Raw genomic sequence first — 14,353 nt, 5'->3', positions numbered from 1 at the left:
TATAAAGAGAGAGGCCATCTAGTGTTAGCTGCTTATTTAAGAGAAAAAAGCAGGTAAGAAGGCAGATTCTTGTCCAAAATATCACAACTAATAATTACTAAGAATCAGCCTTATAAATCCTGCTCCAATGATAATATTCCTCTTTTTTAAAATATATGCGGTGTGTATAGATAGTTCATATCTTATATTCACATAAACCATCAGGCCCTTTCTCTACTATCCTACTTTTCAAGTTATTAACAAGAAAAAAAATTACCTTAAAATGTTTCATAAACCAATAAATATCCATAATTTGAACTAATTGCATAGAATGACGTTCAGAAATAGTGAAGTGGTAATTTTAAACCATCTAACAAAAAATCATCTTTACTTTTTTTAAAATTTATAGTGTGAAGAAAACCTAATTGCATAACATTTAAGGCTGTCATCCTTCATTATAAACCTGATAAAAAGTAATATGTAAAGATTTCCACACTGTAACTGAGCAAGTTATTTCTTGTTTATACTACGTTTTGTAAAAGAAAATAATTGAAGTAGGGAAGGGTGATGAGGAGTGATTGGTCAATGGAGACAAAATTATAGTAAGATAGAAGGATAAGAAGACATAAGTTCTAGCATTTGATAGCACAATAGGGCAACTATATTTAACAGTATCTTATATTTCAAAATAGCTAGAAGATTTGGAATGTTTTCAACACAAAGAAATAATAGATATTTGCAGTGATGAATATGCCAGTTACTCAGATTTGATCATTACACATTGTATACTTATATCAAAATATCCTATGTACCCTATAAATATGTACAACTACTATATCTAAAAATTGTAGTAAGATATTTTAGAAGGGCTCAAAATAGCTGTAGTTCACTTTCATACATTTTGTGCAATGTGGACTAACAGTAGTTGTAGTGTCAAAAGCAATGATAATGAATGGAAATGATTGACAGAAATATTAAAATAAATTTTAAACTTTTCTAATTAAGTCATTTTCTTAAATGTGTCCTAACATTTCAAATAGGCTAAATTTTTAGGAAATTTATTTTAAAGAACAAACCTATTAAATCCTTCTCACTATTCTAGTACTCCAGCATTTTTACTTTGCTAGTTTAATTTATTCCATAAAAGTTGATGAATTCAAGTGGTTTATGATAAACTGCTAAGATTTCACTTTTATATAAAAATCTGGATAATTTAAAAAAACACAGCTTAAAAAACTATGTATATGCAGGATTTTCCCTGTAGAATATTTAAAATCATTCTACACTGCTTAGTATTTTACTACTAAGTGATTATATTGCTTCAAAAAAATTCTTCTGGGTACTGTATCAGGCTTAAGAAAGTGGTTTCTTTATCTTGCATAATTCCATGCTAACAAAATTTATTAACTTGAATTTCATTTTAAAATTGTATTTCCTGATACATGTTTTTGTTTGTTTTCTTAACTAGTGAAAAAGGCCATAGATTTTAAATCTAGAGGATTTAAATTGTTTCCAGGGAAAGACAACAGCAACAAGTTTTCTATCTGTGAGTGTACTTCTTTTTTGTTACTTTCTCTAGTGCAAGAGTGAAGTTTGTGGTGTCTGTGTTGTTTGTATGTGTTTTACCAAAATATTTGTGTATTTACCAAATTAACTGCATTAGTATCTGTATAACATGCATGATGATTATTCAATATTTTATATTTAAATGTGTATTGATTTAATGGATTGACATGGCAAACTCCCAGCCTCAGATTATTTTTGATAAAGTTTATTTTATATTTCAAGATGTAAAAATATTATTTTGATCTTAAGTCTTGAGGACACTCAAGTTTAGTTCTAGAAGATGAGGCAAAAATGAGTAAGATTTCTAAAATTGGTGTTTTCTTGTAGGAATTCTTGATTGACTATATCTTAATTTCAACATAAGTGCTTTTCTAAGAAAGATTACTTTTAAAATAGCAATTTTCATTTAAGAAAAAATAAAAGTCTTAATTTGAGTTAATTTACATAAACCTATGAAATCAAATATTTTGTAAAATGATTGATTATTGGTATTCACTTTTTGAAAATCTTAAAAAATGTCCTGAAGTACACAATTTTACTTATAAAATCAGGGTTTTATATAACATCTGAAGTTCATCCCAAAATCTCAGATTAAGAATCACTGAATTAGAGCATTCATTTAAATTACCATAACCAAACACAAATTTTTTTTAGTAGAGCTATGTATTTTTGTAGTCAAAATTAATAGCAGTTACTGGAAATTGTCAACAATGCTGTTGCATATTAAAAACTTTGAAACAAGCCATTTATGACACAATACTTGACTTCCAAAATAACATTGCTAATATATGAGTAGTTATTTCAAATTTCATACATGTTGTTACTTTTATTCTTCAACAAGAGTATATTTTTTAACTTTATTTTTCTTCTGTTCCTCATGAAATAAGTTTATAATTATTTCTTTAACAAAAATCATGTATTATAGCTATATCAAAAAGGGCTTTACCTATATGTTTATTGACTTGTACATATAAACAGTAATTGACAAAAAATGAGCAGTTATGTCAATTATCAAGAATCAACCCTTGGAGTCTTATGTTATATCAAATATTTAATGGTGTCATAATTTTCAAATGTGATTTTTACATTTTATTTGTTAGACTTGAGAATATTAATCCAAAACCAGAAGAGATATCACTAGGAAATCATTGATCCGATTGGTTACCTGTTTAAAAAGCACTAAACAGCTAATTTCAAAGGGTTTGGTTGTGTAATTAATATTTCTTCATGTATTTTGGGGGCTAAAATCATTTTCAAGATTGATACTGTCAGTTTTTAAGGAAAATAAGCAATGATACAATATGACATATATAAATTATTCAACACACTTTTGAGAGAAAGACGTATTTTCTATAATAAAAAAATACAAATTTAAAAAATTGCCAGGTGAGATGACTCTTACGTATCAAATTTCTTCAAGTCATCATGAAATAAAAGTTAAATGTTAGCAAAATTAAATATTATGTTTACTACTTTTTTTCTAATATTTTGTGTGGCCAATATATTTATTTCTGAATTCTAAGTAGAATTACAGCGTATTAGAAGGGCTTACCCTCTTCTCAATTTGTCTACACGTATGTTATTTGACATGTTGCATGGTTCAAACTTCCAAATGTTCAGGGAAATTCAGGCTATTTGTACTAGGAGATCTAGGATTTATCAAGGCATTGTAAGATGTATGTAACTCTATATCCCTGTTGGTATATTGCCTTAGTGGAAATATATATTATTTTCACTTTTCTTGTACATGGATTATGAAGGTGAACAAAAAGGGAATTTAGACATGGCTGTATATCTAGGAAAAAAAAATTCTAATAAAAATATCTTATTTAAGAAATATTTGCTTTAAAACAGGCAAAAAATATGAGGCAAAAATGTTAATTTGCTCCATAATTTTAAAATAAATTTTGCATTTATTCATTGTATTTTCTATAAAAATATTTTTAAATACTCTTGCTTTTTCATTTTTTTGAAGATAAGTAATTCTCACTTCAACAAAAATATTTTTTGCAAATTTCCTATCATAAAATAGCAAGCCAATATTATTTTAAATTTCATTTTACTATAATTTGTTTCTAAACTATTTTATAACTCATTTCAAAAACATATTCTTTCGTGGTTGTTTGCAATAGAGTTATATTGTTTTAATTTGTATCATTATATATCTATTTCAAGTACACATGCAGATATTCAGCTCTTTAATATTATTTATTCAACCTAGGACAAAATAATTAAAAAGAAAGACAGTTTTTATCTGACATTCATCTTTCAAATAAAAAAACATAATAAAGCTCATGTTCTTTGAAGAAACGACCAATTCTATGATAGGCACGGCCCAAAGTCAGTATAAGCATGGAGGACATCAAATTCCCAAACTGCCGAAGTATGTGTATTTGAAGGTCTCATAATGGCACCTTCAGATTTTAAATAAAAAATGAATTAACAAGAGATCCAGGAAGCTCCAATAGTGTTCATGGGCAGAGTTTAGTTGTTAAATGACTGATTCAGATTTTGTTTTTCAGCTTTCATACCTGAACTGTAAATTGCCCCTATCTACCCCATGTTCTTTTTCAAAAATTGATTTCGCCAAGAAAAGAAACTATAGATTTAAAAACAATTAAGTAAAAAGGTTTTATATTTTTAGAATGTTAAAATTAATGAACTAATAGTCTTTCCAAATTCTTTAGTAGGCTCCTCTAGAATATTATTGTGGAATTATGAGGAAACTGTGAGCCTGCCATAAATGATTGTGTTTTCTTTCTTATTATTCAAATCCATACTTTTATTCATTCATATTATCCACTAATTCCACAATCCCTCCATGGGAGCACTATGCTAGACTAAGAAGGTAAAAGAGTGAATAAAATATATTTTCAACCCTCAAGGATTCAATATTTTATTGGGAAGCTAAATTAGTTAAGAGGTAACTCTTTGTAGAATATGAAGTGTTTTAGTATAAAAAATAACAACACAATGTTGATATCAATGATGTTTGAGTTCAGAAAAAGATCCCAAGCACATGATAAGTTGAAATAAAAATTTAAATTAATTTTTAAAAATCTGAGAAAAGTGACAATGTAAGCAACTGGAAGAGTAGTGTGGAGGAGAATTTTAGTCAGATTCCACTTATTTTTATCTTTAGGGTATATTATGTGCTATATAAAATCAGAGGCAATAAGAAAACATGCTTACTCACACTGTTCATGTAATTAAACTTTTAAAGAGCACTCATATTCTTAAAATGCTGCAAGTTGCTATGCAAATTAAAAGAAGTGATAAATCTGTCCAATTGCATCAATGGCATTGTGAAATGAAAGCAGATGATTGAATGAATACTAACTTCATTTAATTGTCTTGGCATCACTTAGCTATGGGCAATTCTGAAATATATAAATATCAAAAGAAATGAAGGATTGTACTTTTTTCTTAATTTAAAAAATTTTAAATATTTACAGTTAAAGAACATTAAATACACGTACCACGCAGAAGCTCTCTCATTATCCTTACATTTTAAATTGGAAAGTTTTTCCTCTTGCAGATGTCCAGAAATGGTGGTTTAAATGACACTTTCAAGCAGACAGAAATAACTTGACAATTAAAATAATAAGAACTGGGATTAATTAGGTGAAAGTGGTGGAATTATACACATGCTCTGCATTTTAAGGTAAAATGTTTGGAAAAGTGTTTTGAATTGTAGTTAATGACATAGTTTCTGCCTTGCCGAGCTTTCTGAGCAGCTATAGAGCTCCTGGTTAATAGTAGAATTTCTCAAATCAGACTGCCTGAGTTTAAATGTAGATTCCCATTAACTAGCAATATGACTTTGGACACATTTCTTAACCTCTCCGTGACTCAGTTTTCTCACCTGTAGGAGGTGTAAAATAAAAGTAGCTACCCCTGAGATGGTTGTGAGAACTAAATGGGGTAATACACATAAAGTATGTAGAATAGTTCTGGACCTGTAGTATTATGTAAGTGTTAACTATCATTTAAATTCATATAAAATATTTAACAAAATTTTATTTTGACACAAAATGACAGTGAAATGTAAAAAAAATGGGATTTTTCTTATTTTTATTTTCTAATAATGTATTCACAAACTGCTTGTCCATTACCATATAATCTGTGTTACATGTCATAATACAAAAAAGTAGTTAGGCTTAAGTCATGCCACCTCTTTTCCTCATTTCCACTCTACATTTAAAAAGTCACATTTTAATAAACATATACTACAATATTTCCAAAAGCCTTGTAAAGATTGGAAAGAGGATATTTTTTCATAGAAAATGTTCAGTTCTTTGACAACAAATATAAGGTGATATTGTCAATCAAACAACTAGGACATATTTATTGAAAATAAATAGGTATATTAAAATAATGTTTTTCTCTATTTTTATCAAGTATATAATCTTTTTCTATAGATAACTAAAGGTATGTGAAACTATTAATTTATACTATATTAAGATAATTTTAAATTAAATAAAAAATCGTCCAAATGAAACACTCCAAGTTATTTAAAAAGATAGAATAACATGGAAAAAATGAGTGATTATCTTTTGGAAGAAGTGGGACTTAAGCTAAGTCTTGAATATTAGATAGGATTTTGATAGCTAAAGGGGAAGGAAAGGAAAACATGGAGACATGGAGAAAACACAAATGTGTGGAGTCAGTATGTTCAGCAAATTGCAGAACAGCTAACAGACAATGGGACTTGGGTGATGGATGCATGTTGGTGGCTAGTGAGAAATAAAATTGATACAGTAGAAAATCTAGAATAATTGGAGATTTGAGCAGTAATAAAAACTGTGTTTTAGAAAGTTTAGTCCTCCTCTGGTATTCAAGATGTATTGGAGGTGGATGAAATTGGAGTCATAAAAGCATCAAAGTGACTAGGTTGAATTTGAGTAGATAGATTAGATGACAATGGAAAGTTTGGTAATTGATAATCAAATAGGCCATTGAAAGATTGAGAAAGGAACTTCAAAAAGATTAGAAGTCATTAGCATATAGGTCATTCTGTCAAGGCATGAGGGAAATTCAAATACAGAGAGTTGTGAGCCAATGCCTTTGAATTTGTCCACTGTAGTAGAATCAGCAAAAGTAAGACTGGCCAAAAAACCCAGAAAGGTAAAGAGAGATTGTATAGCAAGTTAGAGAATTAAAAAAACACAAATATCCTATGATTTGAATTAGTGAGCTGTAATACAGTTGGCAAGAAGGATATGGTTGGTAATACTAAGAAAATTATTTTTTTAGAATGATGGAAACACATGCAAAATCCTGTTTAATTTAGAAAACGACAACTTTACCACAACTATAACTGTTGGGCAGTCATCTGATAGCTGTCTTCTTATCTGATGAATCAATTTGAATTAAATTATTATATTCAGCAGTCCAGTGGTTCTCAATTTTGACTTTATATTAGAATTACCTTGAGAGTTATTATTATTTTTAAAATGGCTCACACCTACAACCCCAACACTTCGGCACCTTGGATGGCCAAGGCGAGAGGATGGCTTGAGTCCAGGATTCCAAAGCTACAGTGAGCTATGATTGTGCTGCTGCACGCCAGCAAGGATGGCAAAGCAAGACCCTGTCTCTTTAAAATAAAAACCAAAAAACTCCCAAAAAACTGATGCCAGAGTCCTACCATAGATTTACTGCATTAGAATATCTAGAGGTAGAAGTAGTCATCTTTATTCTTTCAAGAAAGATCTACTTGTGTTTTCAGTTCACAGTGGAGGACAACAAGCATTGGATGGTTTAGATTTTTTTTCTCTCTGGAATCTCTACTTAAGCACTATTTTTTTCTAAAAAAGAGCAGGTAAATTGATTAAAAAAATAATAATCAAATTTATCCTCCAGTTCACTTTAAGATTGAATTTATTAAACAATATCACTCAGATATTTCAGTACTATCTGATTGAATAATAAAAATCTAACTTTGGGGTTTAGTTATCCAATGTGGTCACATTCACTGAAAAAATTAATACATCTTTGACTTTCTGCCTTGAAGAAACTGCTGAAAATGTGTAAAAAAGCTAAATAAATCATATTCATGGAAGTTGCTTGAAGGTAAAGCCATTGTTTTGGTTTATACCATTATGTAATAATAATTTAAAGGCATGCCTAGTAATTTGCACCACTGTTGTATTTTAATGCTGGCAGATCAAATTGCTTTATCATATACCAAATAAGAAGTGTTAGAACTTTGAACTTTTTTCATACAGTCATATTTTTTATTACACCTTCAAAAATAATAAGGATCCAAATAAAACTATCATAACTGGTGGTTGACTTCTTCGTTGCCAATGATTAATGGAAACTCTGGACACTGATACCCTGAGAATGTGTTTCCAGAGATTTTCCAATTTGATGGAAACTAAAAACAAAAGTGATAAATACTAATGTGTTAACAGGCAGACTAGTACAAGTCATTGAATACGAACAGCAAATTTATTTTCTCATTAGTTCATAAAATGCTTTTGCCTTCTTTATTGTTTTATAAAATTATAGTTTAACAAATGCTTAAATGACAGTGATTATAGTGACAAAATACAAGAATACATTTTATGTATATTTTAAAATTAATATCATCGATTTTCTAATCACATATATTTTATTTCTTTTTTCTTTTTTTCCCTGCTGTTGCAGTAAATGAGGGAGGTATTAAAACAGCTTCCAATTTATGCCCAGATCCAGGAGAACCAGAAAATGGGAAGAGAATCGGATCAGATTTTAGGTAACATTTTAAAATATTGACTTCATTATTTATCTTGTCAAGGTTTATTTTAATTTAAATGTTTAAAATAGCTAATAATATAAAGATGAAGGCTTCGTGGCATCAAACTGCATTTTATCAATGTATTGTTATTAATAATATTTATTTTAAAGGGATTAGTTAAGTAATACATTAACTTTATTAGAACACTTTTTTAGTTTAAATGATTAATTTCTCAGCATTTTAAGTGAAAAATCATGGGATTTGGATTTTAAAGACATAACTTTGAGTTCCAGTTTTGCTACTTATTAGTTGTCTGATCTTGGGTAAGTTGCTCTATTCTGTTTGCCTGAGTTTCTTCTTCTGCAACATGTAAACCACATTTACCACATATAATGGTGAGTTTCAAATGAGGCAATACCTGTAAAACCTTCTAGCAAATGTTCTATGAACATCTTATTTGTATTGTATAATTATAACTTGAGTAGAAGTTTTATATCCATCATAAATTAGTATTAATTTTATCAATTTAAAATTAACAACCTAGAGAATTTACGTAGTATACTGTGGCAGCCATTAATTTACATAACTATCAAATGATGATTTTTAATAAACTTGAATTTTTCTTAGTCCTCTATAATATTTTACAAATAAAAGATTACAAAAAGCCTATCAAAATATTAAATAATAATCACGAAAACTCACAAATACTTATTTTTACAGAGTGTCCATGGTGAATTTTATTTTTCAATTATTGATGATGATGTTTATAGTTACAGATACCACATATTTTTTACTTTTACTTATTCATATTATTTGTATAAAGAATATCCCTATGAAGAAAAAAATAGTTCTTAGAATATAGACCTATAATAAATTTCCCCCATGGATCTTTCAGAATGACTTAAAGTTACATTTTGCTATACTTGGAGTGGAAAACAATAATACAATTTCCACACAAACACAATTGTAATTTTCTAAAATGTTTACATAACTTTAACCACTCTCGAAACTTAATACAGATAATAATATTTGAAGAAACACACTAAAGAGAAATTCAAAAGATTCGGGGACTGGTCAGACTTTGACCTATTATACTAATTTTATTAAAATCAACTAAATCTCTCCGCCTTAATGACTAATGATTATATCTTAGAGACCACAAAGTGATAAGCAATTAAATAATTATTTTTTTCAAGTATTTTTTATTTCTTATAAAATCTTATAAGCACTTACTATTTTATCCCTATATTTTAAATGAGAAAACTGAAGTTTGTTTACCTAGCTATTAATTTGATGGAACTGGAATTTGAACTCTTGACTTGCAGACTCCAAAACCTGACGTTTTGATCACTGTATTATAATATATTACGCTTTAAAGTCAAACAAATTTCATTCAGATTATGTCCCTGAAATAAATTATGTTGTCTTCTGCAAGAGTTTCCTCAGTTCTAAAATTGAGAATAATAATGTATATCTTATTGGGTTGAGGAGAAGATCACATGAGATAACTTATGCCTCATAGTAACCATAGAGCTTTTGACAAAATAAGTTCTCTATTAATACAAACTGCTATTACAAAATAACATGTACAATATTACTGATGACAATATTTACTTGGTCCAATGATTTGCAAATTAGATTAATGATTTATTGGAAATCAACTTAAAAATAATATAATGTGATAGTAATATAATGAGCAAAATTACCTTCAAGTGCAGTAGATTTCAAGCCATTCAGATGTAATCACAAATTTAGAAAACTACTCAGAAGTCAAAAAGAAAATAATAAGATTCTATGACAGAGAATAAAGATGTCTCAAGGTGGATACCTACATAATTTAAGAAGGTCCTACTCCCATGGATATTGGAAGAATTATATGTGTCCCAACGGCAGGGAAGGAATAGCCTGAAAAGAAAGTGCTTGATGACCTGTTCCAGAAAATAGAGTTCAGTGAAACTCAATTACAGAGCGTAAATAGGAGAAAATAATAAAATGAAGTAGAGGAAATAAGGAGAAACCAAATATCTGCGGCAGAGAAAGTAAATTGGCAGCCGTTCAGCCTAATATGGACTGAAGATATGTTTTGCTTTAAATACATAGTGTTTTTTTTTTAAATGGAGACAACATTTAAAACTCAGAAAATTATACACACACACACACATACGTATTTCTGTATTCTCTTATTATATTTGGCAACCTAAACCTACACACTTTTAGGGTAACATCTGCTCAGAACCAGTTAACAACTTCTCTCTCTAGGCTGGGCAGGGTCTCCCTGGCTCACCATGTGTACCCATAGGCTACTTTACACATTTAGCTCACCTGCCTATGATGGGAAGTTGTAAAGATTTGTAAGTGACCTGATCCAATTTATATATTCAGTAGATCAGGCTTTCTATTTTAGCTCAGTGATTGAAGAAAACCTAAATTTTAGTTAGGTTTCTTCAGTAGTCTGGGTGAAAGACAGTGGAGATTTGGACTATGGTGTTGGCAGGGAACGAGACAGATTCAAGATATCTTTTGAAGACAAAAGCTTTAATATCCCATGAAAATTTGATGTGGAGAGTAACAAAAAGGAAAGAATTAAGGATGAGGCTCAATTTTCAAGGCTTGAACAACATAAGCATGGAGTGAATTATAATGTTTAATAAAGTGTGAACATCCAGAGATTCCTGGAGAAAAATTGAGAGTTCAGTTTTGAAGTTGTACATTTTAGAAGATTTAGAGATTTCTAGACAGATATGTTAAGTGATTAGTTGAACATAATTGAAATTCAGACATATCGGGGAACCATAGGCATATATACATATTATAAAAATGTTAAACATCATTTTCTTTAAAAAATTATGTGTAGATAACATCATTTAAAATAAGTAGAAAGACAAGAGAACTTGTGATGTCATCTCAAATATCTATTTGACGAACTGATAGAATACAAGGAGCTGCCAAATCCTGCTCATGAGAGACCAGAGGACTATGACAATACCTAAAAGGGTAACTGAAGCAAAAGAAGAAGTCCTTTAAAGGGCAAGCAGGGACTGTTGAAAAATTGAGCATGGAGGACAGAAGACTGTCTTTTGAATTTGACAACATGAAGGTTGTTGACAAGTGATTTCAGTGGAATGACAGAGGTTGAAAACCAACTTAAATATGCTGAAGAGTGAATAAAGAAAGTTCGGATAGTTTACAGCTTGGTGACATCAAGTTATATAAACTAGGGAAATAATGAGGCATTTATGTAGTCATTAGGAAATCAAGAGAGAGTTTCTTTTTAGAGATTCAAGAAACCAAAGCATGTTTATTGGTTAATACAAATAATTCTATAGAGAGAAATCTATTGGTGGCATTGCAAAGAAAGGGTAGAGGTAAAGAAACATAATTTTGTAGGAGAAAATAAATGGGATCCCAAGGGCAGGTAGTGGGGAATTATTTTCAATCTAATAGAAAGGAAGATAGAGAAGTGGAGAAGAGATGCTGCTAGGCCTACGTATTTTGTGATTGGAAGGTGAGAAAGCTCATGTTTAATACTTTCACATTAGTAACGCCACATCTAGGAAGACCATCAAATGAAAATGTGTGTATAAGGAGATGAGGATGGATGGGAGAGAAAGTTTAAGACTGAGAGAAAATGAAAAATAGTTTTTTACCAAGAGTGGGAGAGCAAGCTTGATGTAGAAATGTTGCCTTGCTAAGTAAGTTTGAGTGCCCTTCTGAGATTGATGATAATGAATCTGCTTGGTTTTATAATTTCTACCTAGCATTACTGAGCTTCCTAGGTACAAACATAAAAAGGATTGTGCAAAAGTATGATAAAGCTCAGTGCATTCGGGAACTTGCTAGTAATTCTTTCAGGCATACAGATTAGAAACATGGATCGGGAGCAAAGAAATCTTCAAGTAGAGATATAAATTGGGGGACTTTTAAAAGGAGAGTGGATCAGTTTCAGGTCAAGGTCGGTTTCAGAGGCAGAAGTTGAAGTATTTGTAGACTCATCTGTTTCAAAGGGGTAAAAGAACTTTGTATGTATTTCAAAAATGTAATACAAAAATTATTCTCATATAAGATGTGGAAATCACCCAGAAGAATAAAAAATGGAAAGGTTGTAAAGGAATAAAAATCACAGACAAAAGATAAATCAATTTGTTATGAAGTAATGTACTTTTAGTCAGGACTTAAATTAACAGTTATGTCTTTTCTTGGGCCCTTTTCATCTCAAAGGAACATTAGATTGTGATTACTCAGTGAATTACTGCCTCCAACTATGAAAGTCACACTGGTTTTTGGATAGAATTACCAGTCTCTGCCCCTGAAAATTCAAAAGAACTCATGGCATGTTCTCCTGGTGCCCCTATCCAAGTGAAAATTCAGTTCTTTCATAAAACACCAAAAGTATAATCGATAAAAATTGATGTCATACTTCATTAAAATTAAATCATCTGCTCTATAAAAAGCACTGTGAAGACAAAGAAAGAACATTCCACAGATTGGAAAAAAATATTTGCAAATTACATGTCTAATAAAAATACATTCTGTATATTAAATATGGAAAAATTGCTTACAATTTAACAATAAGAAAACAACTTAATTACACAATAGGCAAAACATCAAAACAGAATTGTCACCAAAGAAGATATATGAGACAGCAAATAGACATATAAACAAAGCTCATTATCATATGCAATTAGGGAACTTCAGATTAATATAACAACCAGATACGATTACATAGCTATTAAAATAGCTAGTCTAAAGCTCTGACAACACAAAATGCTGCTGAGAAAGTGAAACAACAGGAATGTTCGTGTACTGCTGGTGGGAATGCAAAATAATAAAGCCACTTTGGAAGACATTCTGACAGTTTTTTGATTTAATTTATTATTTTCAAACTTTTAGTTTCAGGGGTATACATACAGGTTGTTACATAGGTAAATTGTATGTCACAGGGATTTAAAAGGTGTACAGATTATTTTTTGTCACCCAGGTAATATGCATAATGCCCAATAAGTAGTTTTTTGATCCTCACCCTCCTCTCACCCTCCAACCTCAAGTAGGCCCCAGTGACTGTTGTTCCCTTCTTTATGTCCATGTGTACACAGTGCTTAGTTCCTACTTGTAAGTGAGAACACTTGGTATTTGGTTTTCTATTCCTGTGTTAGTTTGCTTAGGACCATCGCCTCCAGCTTCCTACATATTGCTGCAAAGGACATGAACTCATTTTTTGTGGCTGCATAGTATTTCACAGTATATATGTACCATATTTTCTTTATCCAGTCTATCACTAATGATCATTTTGGTTGATTCCATGTCTTTGCTATTGTGAATAGTTGTGCAGTGAACATACCTGTGCATGTGCCTTTATGGTAGAACAATTTATTTTCCTTTGGGTATATACCCAATAATGGTATTACTGGGTTGAATGGTAGTTCTAAGTTCTTTGAGAAATTGCAAAACTGCCTTTCACAGTGGCTGAACTAATTTACACTCACGCCAGCCGTTGAGAGTTTTTTTTTTTTTAAACTAAACATGGGTTTACCAACAATTACGCTCCTAGGTAAAATTTCAACTGTAAGACATTCTGGAAAAGACAAAACTACAGAGACAGTAAAAAAAAATGACTGGTTGTCAAGAGTTCAGGGGGATGAAGTGAGGAATGAAGAGAGGGTGCACAGGGGACATATAAGGGCAGTGAATCTATTCTGTCTGATACTGTAATAGTGGATAATGACACTATGTGTTTGTCAAAACCCATAGAACACAAAGAGTGAACCCTAATGTAATCTGTGAACTTTAATTAATAAAATATTTTAATGTTGATTCATTCGTTGCAAAAAAATGTACCATGCTAATAAAAAATACTAATAATGGGAGAAACTATATTATGTTGGGGAAAGAGGGGTAGTGTTTGGGAAACCTCTGTACTCTCTGTGATTATTTTATAAACCTGAAAATTCTCTAGAAAATAAATTCTATTAAAATTGAAAATAAAGACATACACATGATTTCATATTATATTTGAACTAAGTGATATATATGCACATATACACATGTTATTTTAATAATATGTTACTGAAATCTTTCTCTAGTATG

At 30.2% G+C, this 14,353-nt stretch overlaps 1 protein-coding gene across 2 annotated transcripts in view; it reads left to right on the top strand.

Moving 5' to 3' along the window:
* Nucleotides 1–14,353, top strand: part of CSMD3 (CUB and Sushi multiple domains 3) — a 1,213,340-nt gene that overhangs the window by 467,080 nt on the left and 731,907 nt on the right. The window contains exons 8-9 of one of the 2 annotated variants that reach the window (XM_003256134.3): nt 1,448–1,525; nt 8,200–8,287. In XM_003256134.3, coding sequence (XP_003256182.1) covers nt 1,448–1,525; nt 8,200–8,287 — 166 coding nt within the window. The remainder of the gene's footprint in view (nt 1–1,447; nt 1,526–8,199; nt 8,288–14,353) is intronic. The other variant, XM_030795533.1, reaches the window with a different exon arrangement.

This window comes from Nomascus leucogenys, chromosome 16 (assembly GCF_006542625.1).
Source record: "Nomascus leucogenys isolate Asia chromosome 16, Asia_NLE_v1, whole genome shotgun sequence".
Taxonomy (NCBI): domain Eukaryota; kingdom Metazoa; phylum Chordata; class Mammalia; order Primates; family Hylobatidae; genus Nomascus; species Nomascus leucogenys.
This window is presented reverse-complemented; position numbering and strand designations above follow the sequence as displayed.